The sequence below is a fragment of the Mus musculus genome, chromosome 5, assembly GCF_000001635.26.
Source record: "Mus musculus strain C57BL/6J chromosome 5, GRCm38.p6 C57BL/6J".
Classification (NCBI taxonomy): Eukaryota; Metazoa; Chordata; class Mammalia; order Rodentia; family Muridae; genus Mus; species Mus musculus.
The window spans coordinates 64971359-64992292 of NC_000071.6; the positions used below are offsets into that span (position 1 = coordinate 64971359).

General features: G+C 43.7%; 1 protein-coding gene across 1 annotated transcript in view; it reads left to right on the top strand.

The window, feature by feature from the left end:
* The window catches only part of Fam114a1 (family with sequence similarity 114, member A1), a 71827-nt gene that overhangs the window by 1284 nt on the left and 49609 nt on the right, over positions 1–20934 (top strand). The window contains exon 2 of the mRNA NM_026667.3: positions 8350–8705. Within this exon, the coding sequence (NP_080943.3) occupies positions 8358–8705 (348 nt within the window). The 5' untranslated portion in view covers positions 8350–8357. The remainder of the gene's footprint in view (positions 1–8349; positions 8706–20934) is intronic.

Below are 20934 nucleotides of genomic sequence, written 5' to 3' on the forward strand. Positions count from 1 at the left end.
CAGTTGAGTAAATATTTGTGGGTCAGAACGAAGCAAGGGCTCGTGGTTCACAGGCTTGAAGGGTGACATAGACGAGTCTTCCAAAGGCATTAGAGAAGTCTGTGGAAGTCTCAGAAGAAGAGAAACAGGAGCAGTTAAATTTTTAGGAGGATATGGAGTAGACAAAGATCAACTTCAAAGTTAAGGATGACACTAAGATGCTGGGTAGTCATGGAAACCGAAATTGGCCTGACCAGAAGACAAAGCATCAGTACAGGCAGCCAGCCTGGAGGTTTAGGAGCAGTGTGAAGAGAGAGGACCAGTGCTGAGGGGAACAAAAGTTTAAGTGCTGAGTTGCAAGAGATAGAGTTGTGTGGACTGTGAAGGGCCACACAAACACTCGTGTTAGTATTTGTTTGTTCGTGTGGGTGAGTGGGTGTTTTGCCTGCATATGTGTGTCTGTGGGCCATGTATATGCAGTGCCCACTGAGGCCAGAAGAGGCCATTGGATTCTCCCCTCTGCTACCCCCTGCCTCCCCCGACACCCGGAGGGGAGCTGGAGTTATAGAGGGTTGTGAGCTGCTATGTGGGTGCTGGAAACCCAACCCATGCAAGACCTCTGGAAGAGCAGCCTGTGCTCTTAACCACTGAGCCACCTCTCTAGCCCCCACTTAGTTTATAAACAGCGCAAATACAGTTGTCTTCTGTGATTCCAAAAATACCTGCCAGGTATAGAGGCAGGCCTGGAGTCAGAGTGTATGCACTGTGAGAACTGGACAGATCTGGGAGCCTCTCCTCTGTGAGTTTACTCTGAGTCACACTTTTGTAAAGTAAGAGAGACAATCTGGGACAAGTATCATGTAACCACATTTTTAAGTGAGGCCACTTAAAAAGGAAGCCATCTACTGTCACTACATTTTCGTGACATTTTAATACCAAGAAAAGCACCGGTGCTAAATGGCCCAATGAAGACAGAGCATTACTTCCAATAAATTTAGACTTAGGAAAATCTTGAAACCCTCTCTTCATTTTTCTCTGCAGTCAGGACTTGGGAACAAAGTTTCCAGATCAGGTTATCCATTCCAGCTTGACACACAGGAGGGAGCTGAAAGTCGGTGAGAACGAGTGAGTTGTTTGCCTACAAAGAGACACTGCAGTCAGACCCAGAGGCCACTGTTTGGGCTTTCCACTTCAGAATCCGACTCACTGTTCCTCCGTGCAGCCTCTGCTCTCAGACACACAGATGTGTATCATGGCCCTCTAGAGCTCATTTCTGATGTCTAGGTATTTGCACATACTCCCATCAGCCCGAATACTCATGCCAAAGGCATGGTCAAGATTCTCCCTTGCTCTAGTTCAGGGCGTTGTTTATTATGCTGTTTTGCATAGTTCTTTCTCTAGTTTTCTTTCTCTTTAATTTAATATTTTTTCAGTGCTAGGAATCAGATCCAGTGCCTTGTGCATGTTAGGCAAGCACTCTCCCACTGAGCCACATACCATCCCTTGATGACTTTTTAATGGTTCTGTTCTAGCGCTTCATACATTTCTCATCTCTGAAATGTAGTCCCCATGCCTCCTGCACTTACTTGGGGTGCCATGATACAGCCGCCCCAATGGTTCTTGGGGCATTTTAGATGATGAATAAATTTGCTCATGAAAAACTAACTTATTCCCAGCCCACAATGGCTTCATTATGCACCCCCTTCCTCTCCTTGGAGTTTTCTGAAGCAGCTTCCTTGTTTCTGTGGGTCAAAGCCACCGACATGGCTGCAGAGATCACTGTTCCAACCCCAAATCGGAAGAGACTTCCAACCATGCAGATTGGATGAGCAGCACCGACCGAGGACACATGGTGCTCACTTGAGTTCCCATGCCCTGCCCTAGTCCCTGCTCAGAAATGGCTGTCCATTTAGAACACAGTGTCTGGTGGTGGCAGACAAAAAGTCAGTCTTAAAACTAATGACACATTCCCCATCACAGTATCATCCAGAACCAGTGAAGGTCTGTCAGGACAGACAGACAGACAGAGGACTTGGGATGTAGCTCAGTTGGCAGAGTGCTTGCTTAGTGTGCCTGAAGCCCCAGTTTCATCCACAGCAGGGCATAAAATAGTTGTGTTGGTGAATGTCTGTAATCTTAACACTCCAGAGGTGACCACAAAAGAATCAAAGGTGCAGGGTCATCCTTGGCTATATAGAAGGCCAGCCTAGGCTAAATGACATCTGATCTTTTTTTTAAAAAAAAAAGCATAAAAGAAAGAAAAGGGAAAAAATATTGTTTTGGTCTTTGTTTTGGTAGGTAATAGAGAAAAATCAGACCTGTGACAGAAAACAGAAAAGATTAAAGTAATTAAGTGAATACAGATTAGGAATATAATTAGAAGTTAAAACAGGGCTCATCCCCATAATTATTTTGGCCTTTCTGCAGTGTGGGCATTCTGTAAATTCATTTTAACAACCTCCACTGAACACCTCGCGGATGCTTCTTTGTTTCTGAAGGGCTGGGTTTTGCTGTTGGTTGAACACAGCACCGACACCAAGAGGAGACCTTTAACTGCAGCAGTCTTTCTACACGTTAGGTGAACTAACTGAAGGCCATTTGGCCACCAGAAGTAGCTGAGGGCTGGGGATCCTGCCCTCTGCTGCTCTCCCACACAAACTGTATCCCCACGAGTCTCCCTGGGTTTGTGCGGAATACGTACATGCACACCAGCAGTCAGGCTTGGTTACAGCCTGTCCCTGGAAGCCTGTGGTCCTTGCTCATTGTTCTTTTAGGCCTGTATTCTAGAGCCAGGGCTGAGCCAGTGCCCAGCTAGCTTCAGGCTTTAGAATTCTGCAGTCAGCAAGAAGCTATAGAAAAGACCAACCCCAAAGGACCATGTTGGGCTTGATACAATCTTAGACCCATATATAGAAGGACAGAGGACACCAGAGCATTGTTTCTAATGGGAGCACATGTCTTAAGGACTTGCCATGCCAATTTCTAACCAGGCTTATGCAATTTGCCATACCCTTAAAGTCCCTAAAACATCAATCTAAGAGGATGAAGGCTGAGGTCTCTCCAAGGGTAGACACCCAGTGATAAACCATGACGCTTGCTAAAGAAATCTGAGATTGTGTGCCTGAGCTGAGCAACATAGATATTAGCCAATCATCGTAGGATACACATTAAAATTTATTAACATAGGTCATATGGCACATGCCACAGGACATTAGAATGCCTGTGAGTGTTACAATAATGGAAGCATCCATTGTGGTTTTCATTTGCCCACAAATGTTTATCATGTCCCTGCTAACAGAAAAGTCAAATTGCAGTACATGGGGATATATGTCTTTAATCCCAGCGCACAGGAGGCAGCAGCAGGCAGATCTCTGTGAGTTTGAGGCTAGCCTGTTTTACAGAGGAAGCTCTAGGCCAGTCTACATATTAAGACCTGGTCTCAAAAAGAAAACAAAAAAACAAGCTAAAGAAAATGGAGTTGATTGGAGCTTCTTAGTCATCCAGATCAATAATAAGGATGATCAGATTAATTTACAAAGAAATAAAAGTATTAGGTAAAGCCTATGACTAGCTGTAGTTGACAAAACCAAAATGAAACAAACAAACAAACCAAAAAAAAAAAAAAAAACAGATAAACAGATAAAAACGATGTGGCTGTGAAGATGTGCTTGTGTTTCTTCTGGAGCCTGTTGTCCAGGTTACATCCGGAAGATCAGTCAAGAGGAAAAGAGTAAAAAGAGATCTTTCTTACTCCTTAGACACCCCCCCACACACAAACACACCCTCTGCTCTGGGGCTAGATAGTGTTCTGTGTGCTAGCTTAGACAGTAAGTATTTCTGTTTCTGTGGCCTTACAGCCACATGGTCTGTGTTCCATCTGCAATGATCCACCATTATCAAGAAGTGCTAACTGCATGTGAACAGAAAGGATCATCTATGTTCAATAAAATTTTATTTACCCAGGCAGGGAAGGGCAAAGGGCAAGATTTGACCAGCAGGCTGTACTTTACCAACCCCTTATTCCAAGCCAGGCCCAATTCACAGAGACGTTTTTCATTATCGGCTTCCCGCTGACAACACCTCGTCAAGTGTTCCCTGATGTCCAGTCTGTTCCATCTCGCTCCTGTGACCCCACACAACAGCCTCTCTCAGCCCAGTGGCCTTCAGCCATCTTTACTACTTCAGCAAGGTTTTGGACAGACTCTTTGGTCTCCGACAGCTAATGCTGCCTGCCTTAGACCTCAGCCACCAGCCAGAGCAATGAGAATAGCCTTTGCCTTTCCCAGCACTAGACTTGAAGGAGTGTGACATCCCAAAAGTCCATACTTTGGTTTAAAAGGAGATATTCTAACTTAATTTTAAGAATTTATAGCTAGAGTTTGCTCCCAAGGCCCATGTACTTGCATGGACAGTCTCATAGCATCATTTGAAACCACTTACCATAAAAGCACAGACATTCTTAGTGCAGTCTTCAGTGTTGAGCATATTTCTTGAGCTTTCTACTATATGCAGAAATAGATGTGTAATATACATATTCATATTACAATTCATTGATAATTGAGAAAATAACAAATTAATATAATAATATTTTAATAAATAGCCAAGATCCTTGTCTTTCCTGGGTTTTCAGTTTAATAAGAAAAATACCTCAAGTAACTTTATTCAGATAGTTCTGTTTGTCCTAGAGGAAGCAGAAGCAAAGCATTCTGGGAATTTAGAAGAAGCATTACATCTAGGGGAGAGACACCAAACATGAACAAGTGATGGTTTTATCTGGACCTTAAATACGTTAGCAAAACAATGCACTAGACAAAGACAGAGAGAATACTTAGCAGACATCTGATTGATTAGCCAATACCAAAGTCCATGGAGTCATGCTTGCCACCATAGAAATTGTTTTGTTTGTGCTGTGCCAAGACAGTAACTACCTCCAGCTCACTTGGCCATCGGTGATTCAGTGCTGCTCTGGACCCACTCAAACCCATTACGTCCAATTCATCTAATTGAGCAGCCTTGAGGTTGTAAAGGAGAAGGGAACGGTAAAGCCCTCCGAAGGTTCTGCTGCCCCTCCCACCGTGCTGTGTCTTACAGCATTAGTGAAGGGCGTGTCTTCTGGGCCCGCCGGTTGTGGAGGATCAGATTTTAATAGCCAGTGCAGTCTGTTGTGAATGTGTCCGCAGACAGTAGAGTTGTCTCATTTAATGTTTGGAATGGCATAATGGGAGCTAAGTCTAATGGGATCGCACCTCGGATGGCAGTAGAAGTGTGTGGCTTTCCCTCAAGGGGGCAAGGAATAGAGAGGCTCTGCGATGCATCCAGGATAGCCCTATAGGTAGAACCAGTAGAATGTGGATTTGGGGAATAGCTGAAGGGGAAAAGGAAAGCCCAGGGGTGAAACTACGGAGCAGCTCCACACTGAAGACCCGGCAGGGAAGAGAAGTAGGGAAATGGGCGTGGCTTCTGAACACCAAAGCTCTGATGGGGTTCAATCTCAAAGTCACGTGTTTCTCGAACTTTATTTCTGTCATTTACTAAAGATATGTCTTCTAAGCCTCAGTTTTCTCATCTGGAAAATGGAGCTTACCATACCTAGCTCACAGGAAACAATATATTTGCGTAGCCTGGCTAAGGTGAGCGCTCAGTAAATCATAGCTCTGGGTGTTTTATAGTCTCTGTTTTAATTCAAAGTTTTAATTTGGGAATTTTATGCACGAGTACTTTATTTACATCATTTCCACTGTTCTCTTCCCCTGCTCACATGTCCCCCACTCCTTCTCAAATTCCTGATCTCTTCTTTAATTATTAGTACATATGTAGGTATATATGTGCAAATATATGCATACACGTGTGTACGTACCTGCCTAGTCCTTATAGTGTTGCTCTTCTGTCTATTTGCTTATGGCTGATCACTTGGGATTAGGTAACCTATCAGGGAGCTCATCCTTGAAGAAGGCTGTCTCCTTAGTAACCATTAATCGTCTGGAGCTCTTGGTTTAGGGGCGGAGGCTTGTGAGACTTCTGCTTCCCACTTCAGCATGTCAGCTGCTGTTGTCATTACGTGGGTCTTGATTGGGTGGCTATGTTGTGAAGATTTCTCGGGTGCAGCTTCCCTGACTTCTATGGAAAGCGTCATCTCACAGCAGGCACCCTGGTCCACTGGCTCTTATAATCGTTCTGCCCTCCCTTCCATGGTATCTCCTGAGTCTTAGGTGTAAGAGTTGTGTTGTCAATGCATTAACTGGGGTGAGGCACCCCTCCCAGATAAGTTTTGACCATTTGGGGGTTTCTGAAATGATCTCCATCTGCTGCGAATAAGCTTCTTTGATAAAGGGTGAGAACTGCCTGTCTGAAGACAGAAAGACAAGCATTTAGAATGAAGTTAGAAATTATACTGGTTTAGGAAAATGGCCATAGTAGACTCTCTTTAGAGCCCATGACTTCTATATACTATATATTCTTAAGAGGGTGAAGTTTTCCTGGACAACAGCACTGAGATTTAAAGCCTGTTATTGGGAGAAATGTAGGATTTGTTGTGAGAAATACACAAGACAAGGAGACCTGCTGTTAAGAAATCCCAGCACTTGGGAGGCAGAGACTGGTGGATCTCTGAGTTTGAGGCCTACCTGGTCTACAGAGACGTTCCAGAATAGCCAGGGCTACACAGAGAAATTCTGTCTAAGAAAAAACAAAAAAAACAAGGAAGGAAGGAAGGAAGGAAGGAAGGAAGGAAGGAGGGAGGGAGGGAGGGAGGGAGGGAGGGAGGGAGGGAGGAAGGAAGAAAGGAAGGAAGGAGGGAGGGAAGAAGGAAGAAAGGAAAGAAGGAGGGAGGAAGGAAGAAAGGAGGGAGGGAGGGAGGGAGGGAGGGAGGGAGGGAGGAGGGAGGGAGGGAAGAAAGAAGGAAGGAAGGAAGGAAGGAAGGAAGGAAGGAAGGAAGGAAGGAAGGAAGGAAGAATGAAATAAGTTGTGGAAAGATGTCCACTTGGCACTAGAATTACTTATTGGCATATTAAGCTATTGTTTACAAATCATAAACCCACTTACTATGGAGTTTCCTGTGTTTAGGCATTCTGGTTAGTAGTTTTTGGTGTATTAACACATCTATACAGCCAGACACTGCTCAACTGCAGAATATTCTTGTCACTTCCAAGAGAACCCTCCTCTGCATTAGTAATTACTGCCACTCCTCCTCCCTTGAGCCCCTAAAACAGCCACTTGCCCATTCTGTGTTTGTGGAATGGAGGTAGGTGTTTGAGAACCACAAAAAGCGAGTAGTGGATAAAACTTGTTACAAAGGACTGAGGTCACCAGGAGCCATGTGTGTCTGTAAGTCCTTGTGTGTGTGGATGATGCTGCAAAAATTCATAGCACTTATTAAAATCAAGTTCACAGATACATTTTTTTCTTCAAGTAAAATGTTCTCATTCACTCATTCATTCACTCATTCATTGGTTGTGAGTGGAGGGTTCCCTTGTGGAGTCAGAGGACCACCCTCAGAAGGATGTTCTCTGGGTCTGGCATAACTCTGGTGGCTACCAGCCATTCTTTATTCTTTTCTTTTCTTTTTTGTTTTGTTTGCTTTTTTTTTTTTTTTTGAGACATGGTGTCTTCATAGGGAGCCTAGGCTGTCCTCACAATCATTTTTCCAGACCAGAAACCCTAAGGCATACATGAGGCATGTCTGTCCATGAGACTGAATCCCACCAGAGCCCCACCAGAGCCCATCAGCAGTGCTGGCTGCCTCTTACAGCAGATTCTATTACTTACACAATACACATTTACTCTCTTACAGTGTAGAGGTCAGACTGGATCAGACACCGATTTTTCTTGGGCTTAGATCAAGATGGTGGCAGGGCTAGGTCCTCCTAGACTCTCAAAGAGAAGAGTTGTTTTCTTGCCTTCTTCAGTCTCTGATAGCTGCCCTAGTCCTTGGCTTATGCCCCTCCCCCAACACCACTCCCACCCCACCCCTGCCCATCCTTAAAACACATCACTTCAGTCTCTGCCTCTGCTTTCATGCCATCTGCTTCTCCACACGTCACTCCGCTTTCCCATCATGGCCGCTGCAGTGAAGAGTAGTGAAGACACTCGTTATTATATTAGGGTCACTCAGAGAAATGAAGGCAGCCTTCCCATACCCAGATCCTCATTAGCACCCAGAGTTTCTATTGCCATGTAAGAAAGAACTCACACATTCCAGGGTTAAAAAATAGGTATCTTTATATGTCTGCCTATATAGAGTTACATAGCGTTACTTAGGTCACATAGAGTTACTTCCTGGTAGAAGGGAGTTTACCCCTACTAAGCCTAATTCAGTTACTACAAGCTTTGAATGAATGTTACCAACACAAGTGTTTGTGATCATGTTTACAGATATTAAAATGTCTGATGATGCTCGTGACACCATAGCCAATGGAGTCGGAGAAGATGCTGCTGAGATGCCCAACAGTGACTCCCCTGCTGAAGATGCAGCAGAAGTGCAGTGTGGTCCAGCTACAACTTCAAATGAACCAGCACCAGATGACCACATGGAAGAGCAGCCTGAGATCACAGCTATGTGTGCAGAGTCCACCCCTCCAGGGATTCTAGACCAATCCAAGGCCAGTGCTGCCGACGAGACCCCCCTCAATGGAGAAGTAACTGAAGACACCCTGGTTGAGTGCGTTGATTCCGTCAGCCTCGAGGGAGACACCGGATCTGAAATACCTCTGAAAGAACAGGATGACGCGGTAAGAAAAAAAAAATCACCATATTTTAACCTAAACTCTCCCTGATAGCCAGTCTTTGGCCACTGTTGCTAAGAACACAATGCCACGGACCACGGACTAGATAAGTTATCAAAAAAAGAGGTTTATTCTGACTCACAGTTCGACTCCAGGGTAGAGGTGTGTGTGTGTGTGTGTGTGTGTGTGTGTGTGTGTGTGTATGTATATTTATCTCAGTGACCTTCTTGTTACCAGTGTCTCAAGGTAATTCAAGGTATCATTTGACAAGAGATAGTTGTGCGTGAGACCCCCTCACCAACGGCTGTTATAGCAGCCCTGTTCTCAATCTAACTCACTGATGGATTAAGCCCATGAATGAGCTCACCTGTTTGTAATGGCAGAGGCCTAACCTTCTGTTTTTGTTTATTTTGGATGCTGGCAATCAAATTTGTGGCCTCTCCCATTCTAGACAAGTTCTCAACCACTGAGCTACAGCCTTGGTCTTCTAGCTCGTCTTTAAAGGTCCCACTTCTTCTTCTCCCTGGCAATTAGATTCTAACATAAGTTTCAGAGGGAAGTGGAAAACCATATTCTGAGATGACACATGTTCAACCTACCAAGCTCAGCACTCTATGCAAAGCTCTGCCACTGAGATGAGAGAGTTCTAAGTGTGCTGTGACACCACATTTGTCCTTAAAGCATGCTCTGTGGTGGGAGGGAAGACACTGAGAAGAGGAAATTGTGGATCTAATATTTGTATTTTGAACATTGCGTTAAGAGCCATGAGAACCATCAATTCCTGGACATAGCCTGTATGCCAGGAACTCTTCTGGCCACCTGGTTTGCAATTCTCTCTATGCAACAGTTCCAAGCTAGGTATTCCTGACTCTAGTTGATAGGTGAGGCACCTAAGCTCAAAAATGATATGGAGCTTTGTCCTGCACTGCTCAGTTCATATGTATAATTGTGTTGGCCTTAATAATTCCACATGATAAGGACCAGGAGTTTCTGGATAACCACAAGAGCTATGCTGCATAAGTTAAGGTCTACTGTAGAGACCTTCAACATTTAGACCACAAGTTTATTATCACTTGTCACCTTCCAGGGGACTGGAAGCAACACTCACTTGGTGATCCTCCTCTTGGTGCCTACACCTGCCCCTCTGCCGGATAAACTAAGCCAGTGTCTCCCTTGTTGGTCCTCCCACCTTGTAATAGGAGTTTTTGAGACAAGGTCTTGCCATGTTCCTCAGGCTAGCCTCAAATTTAGCCTCCTGCCTTAGCCTCCTGAGTGCTGAAATTATAGGCACTTCTTGTGCTACAACAACATAGCCATCTAAGCTTGGTTTCCTGGTACTTTCTGCTCCAAGGCATAGAATAGGAGGTGAGCTGTTAGGGTGATCTAGAATAATTGCGCATGAGGGGGCCGGGGTCTAGCCTTCACAAAGTACTAGTCCTGTTAATCTTGAGGTGTGCTTTTCAAGTCACCTAGAAGTGATTGTGTATAATGTTCTGAGAGGAGACATGAGACAGGGAACAGACAGAGGTCTGATCATTCATTTTCCAGTGGCCATTGCCTATGTTAGTTTGGTCAAGAAACAACATATCTCTGGGTCTGAATTTTTTTCTCTATAAAATGAAGAATTTTCACACGAAGATCTTGGTGATTGCTTCTAGTGTTTTATGACTTGTATTCAAGGTGTGGCTTCTCTTTATTTTCCTCAAAGGTTTGACTCTCAAACCTGCTCAAAGATAATATGAGCTTCCAGAGGGAGGAGGGATTGGTTCCCTATCACTGGAAACATCCAACCGTTTGGCATTGCCACAGGTTATCTACAAAGTTCACTCTCAAGAGACACACAATCAACTTTAAAAACAAGGGGAAAAATGGGAAACAATCTCATAGTGTCTTCAGAAAGTTTACAATTTTGTGTTAGGTTACATTCAAAGCTATCCTGGTGCAGGGTGGACAGGCCTGGAATTCTAACTAAAGCTAAATGTTCATTCTGTGAGGATGGTATGGAGGAGGCTTGAGAAACAGCTGGGCATTTGGATCAGATATGGAAAATATCCACAAGGGCTTATCACATCTGAGAGATCATGCACAAGGCCTTTAAAGCCAGCTGTGGACCTCCTAAAGTATCGCAGATTCTCAGACCTCAAGTCAACTCTCAGCTCTAGCCAAACATCCCAGCCACTGGGGATGCTTACAATGTCCTGACTCCTGAGTTCCACCCTAACAGAGTATGATTTGTGGATGGTGTTCTGACATATGCCTTCTAAGGAACTTCTCATGTTCATCCAGGGTTGAAAATAATTGTTACAAGGCAAAGAACCTTGAGGGAACTTTTAATGACTCTGAGTAGGTGATCTCTCGGTATCACTTCAGCTTTAAAATATTGAAGTGCTAACCCAGGGTTGGGTGTTCGGCACAGTGAGAGAGACTAGCATGGGCCATGGTCCTGGACTAGGTTCCTCAGTGTTTGGAGGATGCTAATCCATCTTTTCGGCCCTAGGTAGCTTTTTGAAAATTAGTCTTTAAATAGAAACAACAGCCATAACATACCTAGAAGTAGGGAAGGACACACCTAATTTCCAAGCTGGCAATTTGTGTAGTGTTTACCAAGTATACCAAGAGATCCTGTTATTCACCTGAAATAAAGCAAAGGAGGGAAAGGGTGGGGATCCAAGCTAAGTCTTCCTAATTCTGAACCCATCCTGCACATTTGCTGTTTACACTGCAAGGAAGAAGTCTGGAACTGCAAGTATCTCTGCTGATGGATAGACACAGGGTGAGCACATAGCTTAAGTGACAGAGTGCTTGCCTAGCATGCACAAGGCTCTGGGTTCAACCTTAGTGTCAGATAAAAATCTCAGCAGGATGAAGAAGCAAACGGATCAAGTTTAAGGTCATCCCTGACTATACAGATGAGTTTGAGGCCAGACTAGGCAAGAGACCCTGGCAACAGATATACCACCCCTACTCCCTAAACACACACACACACACACACACACACACACACACACACACACACACACACACTCACCTCCCTGCTGGTATTGCAAGAACCTTGGAAAAGTGAGCATTTCCTCATAGCAAACATCCCAGAGATATCGAAATGGCAGTGTAGAGACTGTCCATCATCCATAGCCCTGGGTCTGAGGCTCTGCGTGTTTGTGGCCCTGCATCTGGAGCTGAGATAGAACCAAGGAATGGGATCAGTGTTTGTGCACATGTGTCTTAGGGTTTTACTGCTGTTAACAGACACCATGACCAAGGCAACTCTTATAAATGACAACATTTAATTGGGGCTAGCTTACAGTCTCAGAGATTCAGTCCATTATCATCAAGGCAGGAACATGGCAGCATCCAGGCAGGCATGGTGCAGGAGGAGCTGAGAATTGTACATCTTCATCTGAAGGCTGCTAGCAGAATATTGGGCTCCAGGCAGTTAGGATGAGGATCTTAAAACCTACACCCACAGTGACACACCTACACCAACAGGACCACACCTTCTAAAAGTGTCACTTCTGGGCTGAGCATAGACAAACCATCACAACACCTTTGTTCCCAGAAGGTCAGAAAGCAGTAAGGGTGTGGAGGTCAGTCCCAGGCACAGGTTTTCTTTTCTTTATTTTTGAGAATTTCATACATGTATACAATGGAATATGATCATATCTACTCCCATCTCCACCTCTCTAACGCTCCCCATTTTCCTCAAATACATCCCTGTCCCAATTTTATCTACTTTAAAAAAATAATAATTCACTAAATTGAGTTAACATCACCTATATATACAAGGGTGTGAGGTTGCACCCTCGAGTATAGGAAATCTATCAGTGGCCACATCATTAACAAAAATGATTGGCATCCCAGCAACTCTTCACCATCAATAGATCTTTGCCGAGGGTATGGCCTGGAGACCCCATCTAAGTCAGAATTTTGATTGGCTTGATCTTGATCTTGCAGGTAACACTAGCTGCTATGCATTCAAGATCGTGTTAACCACATCATGTCCAGAAGACAGCACCCATCAAAGCTTCCATTACCCTTCAGTTCTCACACTGTTTCTGCCTCTCTGGTGTCCCCTCAGCCTTGGGTTGGTGGGGTTAACACAGAGGAATCATGTAGGGCTAACCGCTTTCTTTCAGCGCTTTGACCTAGTCCATCTCTCTCTACTGACTGTTGTCCTCTGGTGTGAGAATCTGGGTGAAACCAGGGATGGAAGGGATGGCTAGCCCGGTGGAAGGTGGGTATGATATGGAACCCTACCATCTCAAAATCAACTTAAGCCAGGCGTGGTAGTGCACGCCTTTAATCCCAGCACTTGGGAGGCAGAGGCAAGTGAATTTCTGAGTTCAAAGCCAGCCTGGTCTACACAGTGAGTTCAAGGACAGCCAGGACTATACAGAGAAACTCTGTCTCAAAAAACAAAAACAAACAAACAAACAAAATCAACATAAAATGTGAGATGGAAGGATAGTAGAACTCGTGTGAAATAAAAGAAGGGTGAGGATACTGTAAAAAATTAAGCAAGGATGGGAGCCAGGGCATCGGGAAGAGAAAAGGGTAGTCAATGGGCTAGCCACAGATATGCATTTGTTAAAAATCCATATGAAAACCCACTAGTTAGTATGCTAAGTTCCAAATACAACTGGAAAAAAAAAAAGAATTTGAACAAAATTTTAGGTGGACGATGTTGCTCCCAGAAGACAGGGGTTATTAAATGAATATCAGAGTTCAAGGCAGGCCCCAGAGGGATGCAAAACAATACAGGCTATTGTCATTGCTCCTGGATGCCCACCATGACCATATGGTATGACACTATTGCTAAACATAAACACACTTTGGCCATAGAACATAGAGAAAGTCACCTCAAATGTACCGGGGAAACTTCTTTCCTGTTGGTTAACTGTCATAGTCCTGGAAGTCACTATTGCGTTGCTGGAAGAGAGAAGACATTGGTGGTCTTCTCACCAGCACTGGACCCCGAATTCTACAGGTGCCATAGTGGCAGGGGCTAAGGCAAGGTGCGCCTGCAGGCACAATAGTGGCACAGGGGAAACCAATCACTTTTTGATTTGCTATGAGGCCTGCTCCACTGGAAAGAATTTAAGGTCTAGTCCTGTAATCCTAGTCAAATGCACATGGCTTGGGCAGTCATAGACCTTATGGTAGAACTTGATATTATTTTGGTAAACGGTCATGCTGTCGAAATTTCCTTCATTTATGCTTATACCATGGGGTCAAATTTAAAATCTTCTGTGTAGGGGTAGATTTAGTCTTACTTAAGGAATTACCAGAAAAAGGCATTCTACTCTCTCCCTTACATTCTTCTCATGAGTTCCTCAAGTTAATATTAGAAGTAATCAATTTTACACTTAATCTTCAAATACTGGCCATTTATTATATTTGCCTATTGTTTGATATTTACAAGCAATCTTCTTTCAATGATAAAAATAATTCTATCAATCCAGGTAAAAATAAATCCTTTAGACAACAACAACAACAACAACAACAACAACAAAAAAAAAAAACAAACAAAAATAGAGAGGCAGGGAGGAAGAAGGCCCTTAAAATAAAAAGTTCATCTCTAAATTGGTTACTTGGCTCCTGCATACAGGTTCTTTAGTAATGTCAGACTCTATTGGAAAACAGTCATGCTCCTAAAATATCTAAGGTTCTAAAGTATCTAACCCTGATAAAGCCTCATTATCCAGTTTTGTTTTTTTTTTTTTTTTAAAGTTTCTGTAGGAAAACTGTCTTCAAGAACACACTAAACTTTGTCATGCTGTGCATAATGTCTGTCTGTAAGTGACCCTTATCTGCACAGTTACTTTGTATCCAAGTGGAGGCTCTGCCTTGACAAACAAGAGGGTGCCACCAGGACAAGGTGATAGCAAAGTATGTGTGGTCAGTAGTCTACCAGGTGACAACTGTGACAGTTATGTCACGGTGCCATGGGCAACCTAAGGAAAGGGAGTAATTACTTTGATGCATAGTCTCAGAGGGCTTGGGCCATGGTCACTTTGTCTAAACATCACAGTGGCAGGGACACGTGACAAAGGCTGTTTCACCTCGTGGCAGACAGGAAACAGGAAAGGAAGATACAGGAAGAGGCCAGGACCAATGTAGCTCCCAAGGATATGTCCCAAGTGACTCGTACTTCCTGTGTTTACCGTCTTCTAATAATGCCTTAAGGTTGTGAATCCACCAAGGGATGATGAGAACAGTCGCTGTGTTGGCAGCCTCGTGTCCACTTGTCTCTGGAAACACCATCAGACACTCAGAGGCAGGCTTTAGGCTCTCCTATGTTATCTTTATCCAGTCATGTTGTCGGTCAAACTTCCCATCACGCTGCTCTGAAGGATCAAACCATTTATGCTCTCAAGAAAACCATCTGTCTGTGGGACTCTTATTCTGGCCTGCAGGCTCAGAAGCCTTGGAGCTAAGCCTTTCTGCAAGATTTACACAACACGTCTGTGGGAGAGAGTCTCTGTCCTCACTCAGCCATCCGATATTAGCATGACATCTCCTCTTATGCCTCCACCAGCTCTGTGCTATCAAGAATCCAAGACACATGGCAACTGCATGATTTCTGCAGTCTAGCCAGGGCAGGCAGTCATATGGAAGCAGTTATAGCTGCAGTGTGAGGGAGGCCTTCAATGGAACATTTATTTAAACCAACCTTTAGGATCAGGTAAGTCTCTCACATCAGTCCAGAGAGTCTTGGGTACTGTCCTTGTTCTTATGAATGTTATATATCAGCCCAGCAACCCTTAAATGACCCAGCCTGGGTCAAGTTTTTCTAGATTCTTGTGTGTGTGTGTATGTAGTATATGTGCACATATATATTTGTGTGTGTGTGTGTGTGTGTGTGTGTGTGTGTGTGCATGACAGTGTTTATACACATGTGTGCATACGTGTGGAGGCTAGAGGCAATTGAGTTTCCTACATTTTTGTAATCCACCTTATCTTTTTGAGCCAATATCTGACACTGAATCCAGAGCTCACTAATTGGCTAATTAGGTGACTAGTGAGCTCTGGAGACTTGCCTGTGTCTGTTCTCCTGGCCCTGCAGTTACAGATACATACAACTGCTCTTGGTTTTCTCATGGCTGCCAGGGATCTGAACTCACATCCTTATGTTTGTGATGCAGGTGCTTTAGCAATTAAACCAGCTTCCCACCTCCACAGCCCACGCTTGTCTAGATCGTCATCAACAGAAAGTGTGACCTAAAATGTCACCCTTGTTCAGCACAGGTCATGGCAGTTCATAAAGGATCATTATGAGAAAGAATTCCAATGTTAATGCCACAAGTACTTGCCAAGGGAGACTTGGGAGTACAGACTACTGTAGAGAGTTCTTTCCCTGGGAAAGTAGAGTCAAGCCTAGTGGCACAAGCTCATAGTGTGTGTGTGTGTGTGTGTGTGTGTGTGTGTGTGTGCTGATCAGTGTTATATCAACTTGATGATATAACACTAGACTCATCTGGGGAAAGGAACTCTCAATTGAAAAAAAATTCCTCCCTAAGATTTGCCTATAGCATGGGGCTGGAGAGATGGCTCAGCGGTTAAGAGAATTGGCTGCTCTTCCAAAGGACTTGGTTCAATTCCCAGCACCCACACGGTAGCTCATAACAATCTGTAGCTCCATTTCCAGGGGATCCAGCACCCTCACACAGACACATATGCAGGCAAAACACCTATCAATGCTCATAAAAAAAAAAAGATTTGCCTACAGGCATGTGTATAGGAATATTTTCTAGATTAATGGTTGGTTTATGAGGGCCCTGCCCACCATGGGCAGTACCATCGCTAGGCTGGTGGTCCTGGGTTCTGTAGGAAACAAGGCTGAACAAACCATGAAGAGCAAGCCTGTGAGTAGCATTCCTCTCTGGCCTCTGATTCAGTTTTTGCCTCCAAGTTCCTGCCTTGAGTTCCTGCTCTGATTTTCCTCAGTAGTGCAGTGTGAACTGAGAGCTATAAGACAAAATAAATCATGTCCTCTCCGAGTTGTTCTTGGTCACAGCAATAGAAACCCCAAGACACTAGCAGTTGAGAGACAGAGGCAGGACTGCAAGGTCATTCTGGGCTACTTAGTTTGAGGACAGATTGAGCTGTGTATTGGAATAATTGAGATGCTTATTAAGAATCCGTGCTTCTGGCCTGGGCATAGTGGCTCCCACCTTTCATCACTGCAGTCAGGTGGATCTCTGTGAGTTCGAGGCCAACCTGGTCTATGTGCTGACTTATATAGTGAGACCCTATCTCAACAACAACATCAGACCTCTGGGTTCTGCCTTGAAATACTTTTATGCAGATGATCATAGCAGAGAATGAGACTTTATGTCTAGTATACTGCCCCAGGTGGCATTCCCACAGTGTCTGTGGATAAGGGTGGGGATTTCTAAAACCAGGATACAGAAGTCTAATAGGACACAGAGGAGCTGAGAAGAGTCTAAGACCGAGAGACAGCAAAGTGGAGATATTTTGCAGACAATTGATATTTTAAATGAAACATCAATAGACACGAGAGGTAAGATAGTCCATGGAAATTGTTTCCTGTGTCGGTTTGAGAATGCTCCTCTGTTCCATCCTTCAGGTCTCTGTCTATCACCTTGCATGAAAAGGCTCACTAAATTTCAGAGGTAGATTTATTTCCCTGAGAAGAATCCAGGCATGAGTAACCAGAATTGCCCAGAGTTCAAAGCTGAACGGACGACCATTGACACAAGGCACATAACACATGTGCACACATGCATGTATATGTATGAGTGCACATGTGTTATGGTTCATGTGTGGAAGTCAGAGGTAACCTGCAGGTGTCAATCCTCTCCTTCCACCACATGGCTCCTGGGATCAAACTTAACTCATCAGGATTGGCAGCGGCACCTGTAACCACTCATTCATCCTGCTGGGCTGAAAAAGTTTCCCTTGTGCCTGGCCATGCCAAGACATGAAGACTCTCTTGGATGTATTTAACCATCTACAAATCTTGAAGACCTTTTTTTTTTTTCAGATATTTGGGGATGCTAGTAAAAAGTTTGCTGTGTTCACCAGTTAAAATATATTCCTGCAATTTGGAATGCTAATTAGCCAACCATCAGCTGTTAATGGAGGCAGAGATAATAGGATTGCTTATTACGGCTGCCTCTGGAGCCTGGGTTTCCTAATGAGAATGCCCTGCTGACCTGGACTGTACATATTTTATTGGAATGCTGACAGCTCTCAGATTGTAGCTTAATCTAAGAAGCCTACATAATAGCATACTATGTATGTAAGAGTGTTCTAAAAATAACCGAAGTCATAATACTGAATGCTGACAGTAAGTAAAAATGGAAAGATAGGGCAGCGGCAGTGCTGTGCTTTGGATATAGTTTGAGTTGGCTCCCTAAGGGATGGGGTTAGAAGGTTGGTTCTCAGTGCAGAGATATTGGGAAACTGTACCTCTGGCAAGTAGGGCCCAGTGGGCATTCCTAGGGTTCCTGGGAAAGCTGTCCTCAGAAAGGATTAAGGTGCCTCTTGTGAGACTCTTGAGCTCTCACAAGAATGGGTTGTTAAAAGGATGAGCCTAAGCAAGTAGTTGTTCTCTGGCTTCCTGTTTTGAGATGTAATTCCTTCCTCATGAGCTCCCACTACTGGGACAGCATCCACCTTGAGACCCTCAGCAGAACCAAGCCAGGTCTGGAGCTTGCCTTGAAGTCTCCAGAACTGTGAACTCAGTAAACACTTTTTCCTTATAAAATGTGCCTGCCTCTGATATTTTGTTATAGTAAAGAAGAGTGAACGGGCACCAATGCTATGAAACTAGAGTGCTTTAAATCTAAATCTGTTAAGTTTCAAATCCTACTGAGAGTTCAGGCAATGAAAGCCTAACATGAGTCTGTAGCTTGACAACAAGGAAGTCACTGTGACTTTGATGCAGATGGCTTCATAAGGTGGTGGCGGGAGGACTCTTGCTGTCTTTGATGGAGAGGTGATGACAGGAGTGGGTACAGAAGATCAGCATCATGCTGAAGAGTTGGAGAAGAAACATAATGGAGCATAAAGCTGAGAGGTTTGAGAGAAACCCCTTGTTCCTGTTGAGGTGCTGTGGTGGAGACACTGTGGGCATAGTTAAATGTGAGAAGTCACTGTTGGGAGAAAAAGGAAGCCAAGAGACCTCAAACCAGCCCAGGGTGGGGCAGTGTCAGGTGGTAAGGATAGTGGTAACTAAAAGGATGACACTGTTCCCATGACAACAGAAGAATGAACCCATGGTCCCTTGGCTTGGGTATCCTTCAATTTGGGTTTAGATGGGTTTTGGTGTAAGCTGATGTGTGTATTGTATAAAAAGGAGATCTACTTAGATGCTTAATTTGATTTAAATAGTTAGTGTTTAGTTTATTAAGACTGCAATTTTAAACACTCAATTCTTCATCCCAAAAATCATAATTCTATATATAAGCCTAGCAAAATTGAGCAGCAGTTTTCTAGGGAAATTTGTTTAATATTTGATTCTTTTTTTTCCTATTGACTTGAATGTTTTAATTGTAATATATTCTATTTCCTTTCAAGTGCCTCATCTATAGATTACAAAACCTTGTTGAGTACTTCATAATTGTTATACAAGCTATTAAATATATAAAGTGGGCTTAAAGACCTAAATGTTAATACAGTATTCCTAAATGTGGGCCATTTCAGCTAAAGTCTGTGATGTGATAATTCAGCTGGTCATTGTAAATTGGTTTTCAAACCTTGTGACCCTGTTAACTTTCATAAATATCAGTAGGACAGAAAAGGTCAAATGTGCACAAAAAAGCATTAATAGCGTGGCTTTGGTGCTTTAGCCTTTCCACATTTAAGTTTTAAATCTTCCTAGAGTTGGAAAAGGTTTACTCATGAGGAAAGAAAATTACTTGGAAATAACTGAGGCCATTGCGAGTCTGACCTTCTGACAGAGCAGCAGGCACCCAGGCAGGACACCTGCAGCCTCATTGCTGCATTGAGGATCCTTATGACAGGTTATCTGTGCTGTGAGTTACAGGACTTAAGGAAGACCTGGTCTCGTGGGTCTAATGACAGGCATCCCCGGTATGAGATCTACACGGTACCTGATTCCTCATCTCTCCTGGGGATGGGACTTCCAGATTGGTCTTTGATCTTAACACAGAAATATATATATATATATTTCCACCTACATGTGAATGGTCCTTGTGTTTGACAGACCCCTCTAGATATTTACCTTGTACCTATAGTTTTGAACTGGTTCGCCTAAATTAAATAGTTTATTTTCCCAGAGCTCTGACTCAGGGTCTCACACAAACTAGGCAGATGCTTTGTGACAGAGCCACACTCCAGCCTCAGTAAATGATGTGGTCATTTGGGTGGTGGTGATGGTAGTGTTAGGAGTGGAACTTGGGCCTTACTCAAACCAGGAGAATGCTGTACCACTAAGTCACAGGACCAACCTAAAAAGTATTTTCTATTTGATATTAGGTGGGATACTAGACATTTAGATGTCTTCTCTATTTAAGGAACTTTGAACTTGATGGAATCCCCTGCATAGTTAAATATTCTTAGGATCACACAATGGATGCCGTTGTTCAAAGGACCAATTGTGTTTTATTTTTTGTTTAAATTTTATTTATTATATGTAGATGGGTGTTTTGTCTATATGTATGTCTATGCAACACATGCATGCCTAGTGCACACAGATTTCAGAAGAGGCCGTTCGATCCCCTGGGACTGCAGTTATAGATGGTTGCCAGTCGCCATGTGAATGCTGGGAATTAAACCTAGGTCCTCTGAAAAAGCAGCCAGTGCTCTTAACTGCTGAGGCATCTCTCTAGCCCCTCTAATTATGATTTAGATGTCCTCGATCAATCCAAGTCTGATTTGCCCCAACTATACAAGGTCATTCTTCTGATTTTATGGGAAGGAGAGAAAAACAACAACATAGTGAGTTCTCATAGGATGCCTTCTGCTTTCTGAGTTAGGCCCCGAAGGTCTGTGTTAAAGGAGGTGAGAGCTATCTAGGTGAAAGGTGAGAAACAAAGCTTTCCAGCAGCATTTAATAATGTGAGAAGCAAGTTGATGCACTCTGCTTATTTCGTCTTGTGTGTGTGTGTGTGTGTGTGTGTGTGTGTGTGTGTGTGTGTGTGTGTGTTTGCGCGAATGTAGAGGTCAGAGGACTCGAAGGTTATTTCCTTCTGCCTTTATGTTGATTCCAAGAGTTGAACTCATGTCATTAGACCTACATGGAAGTACC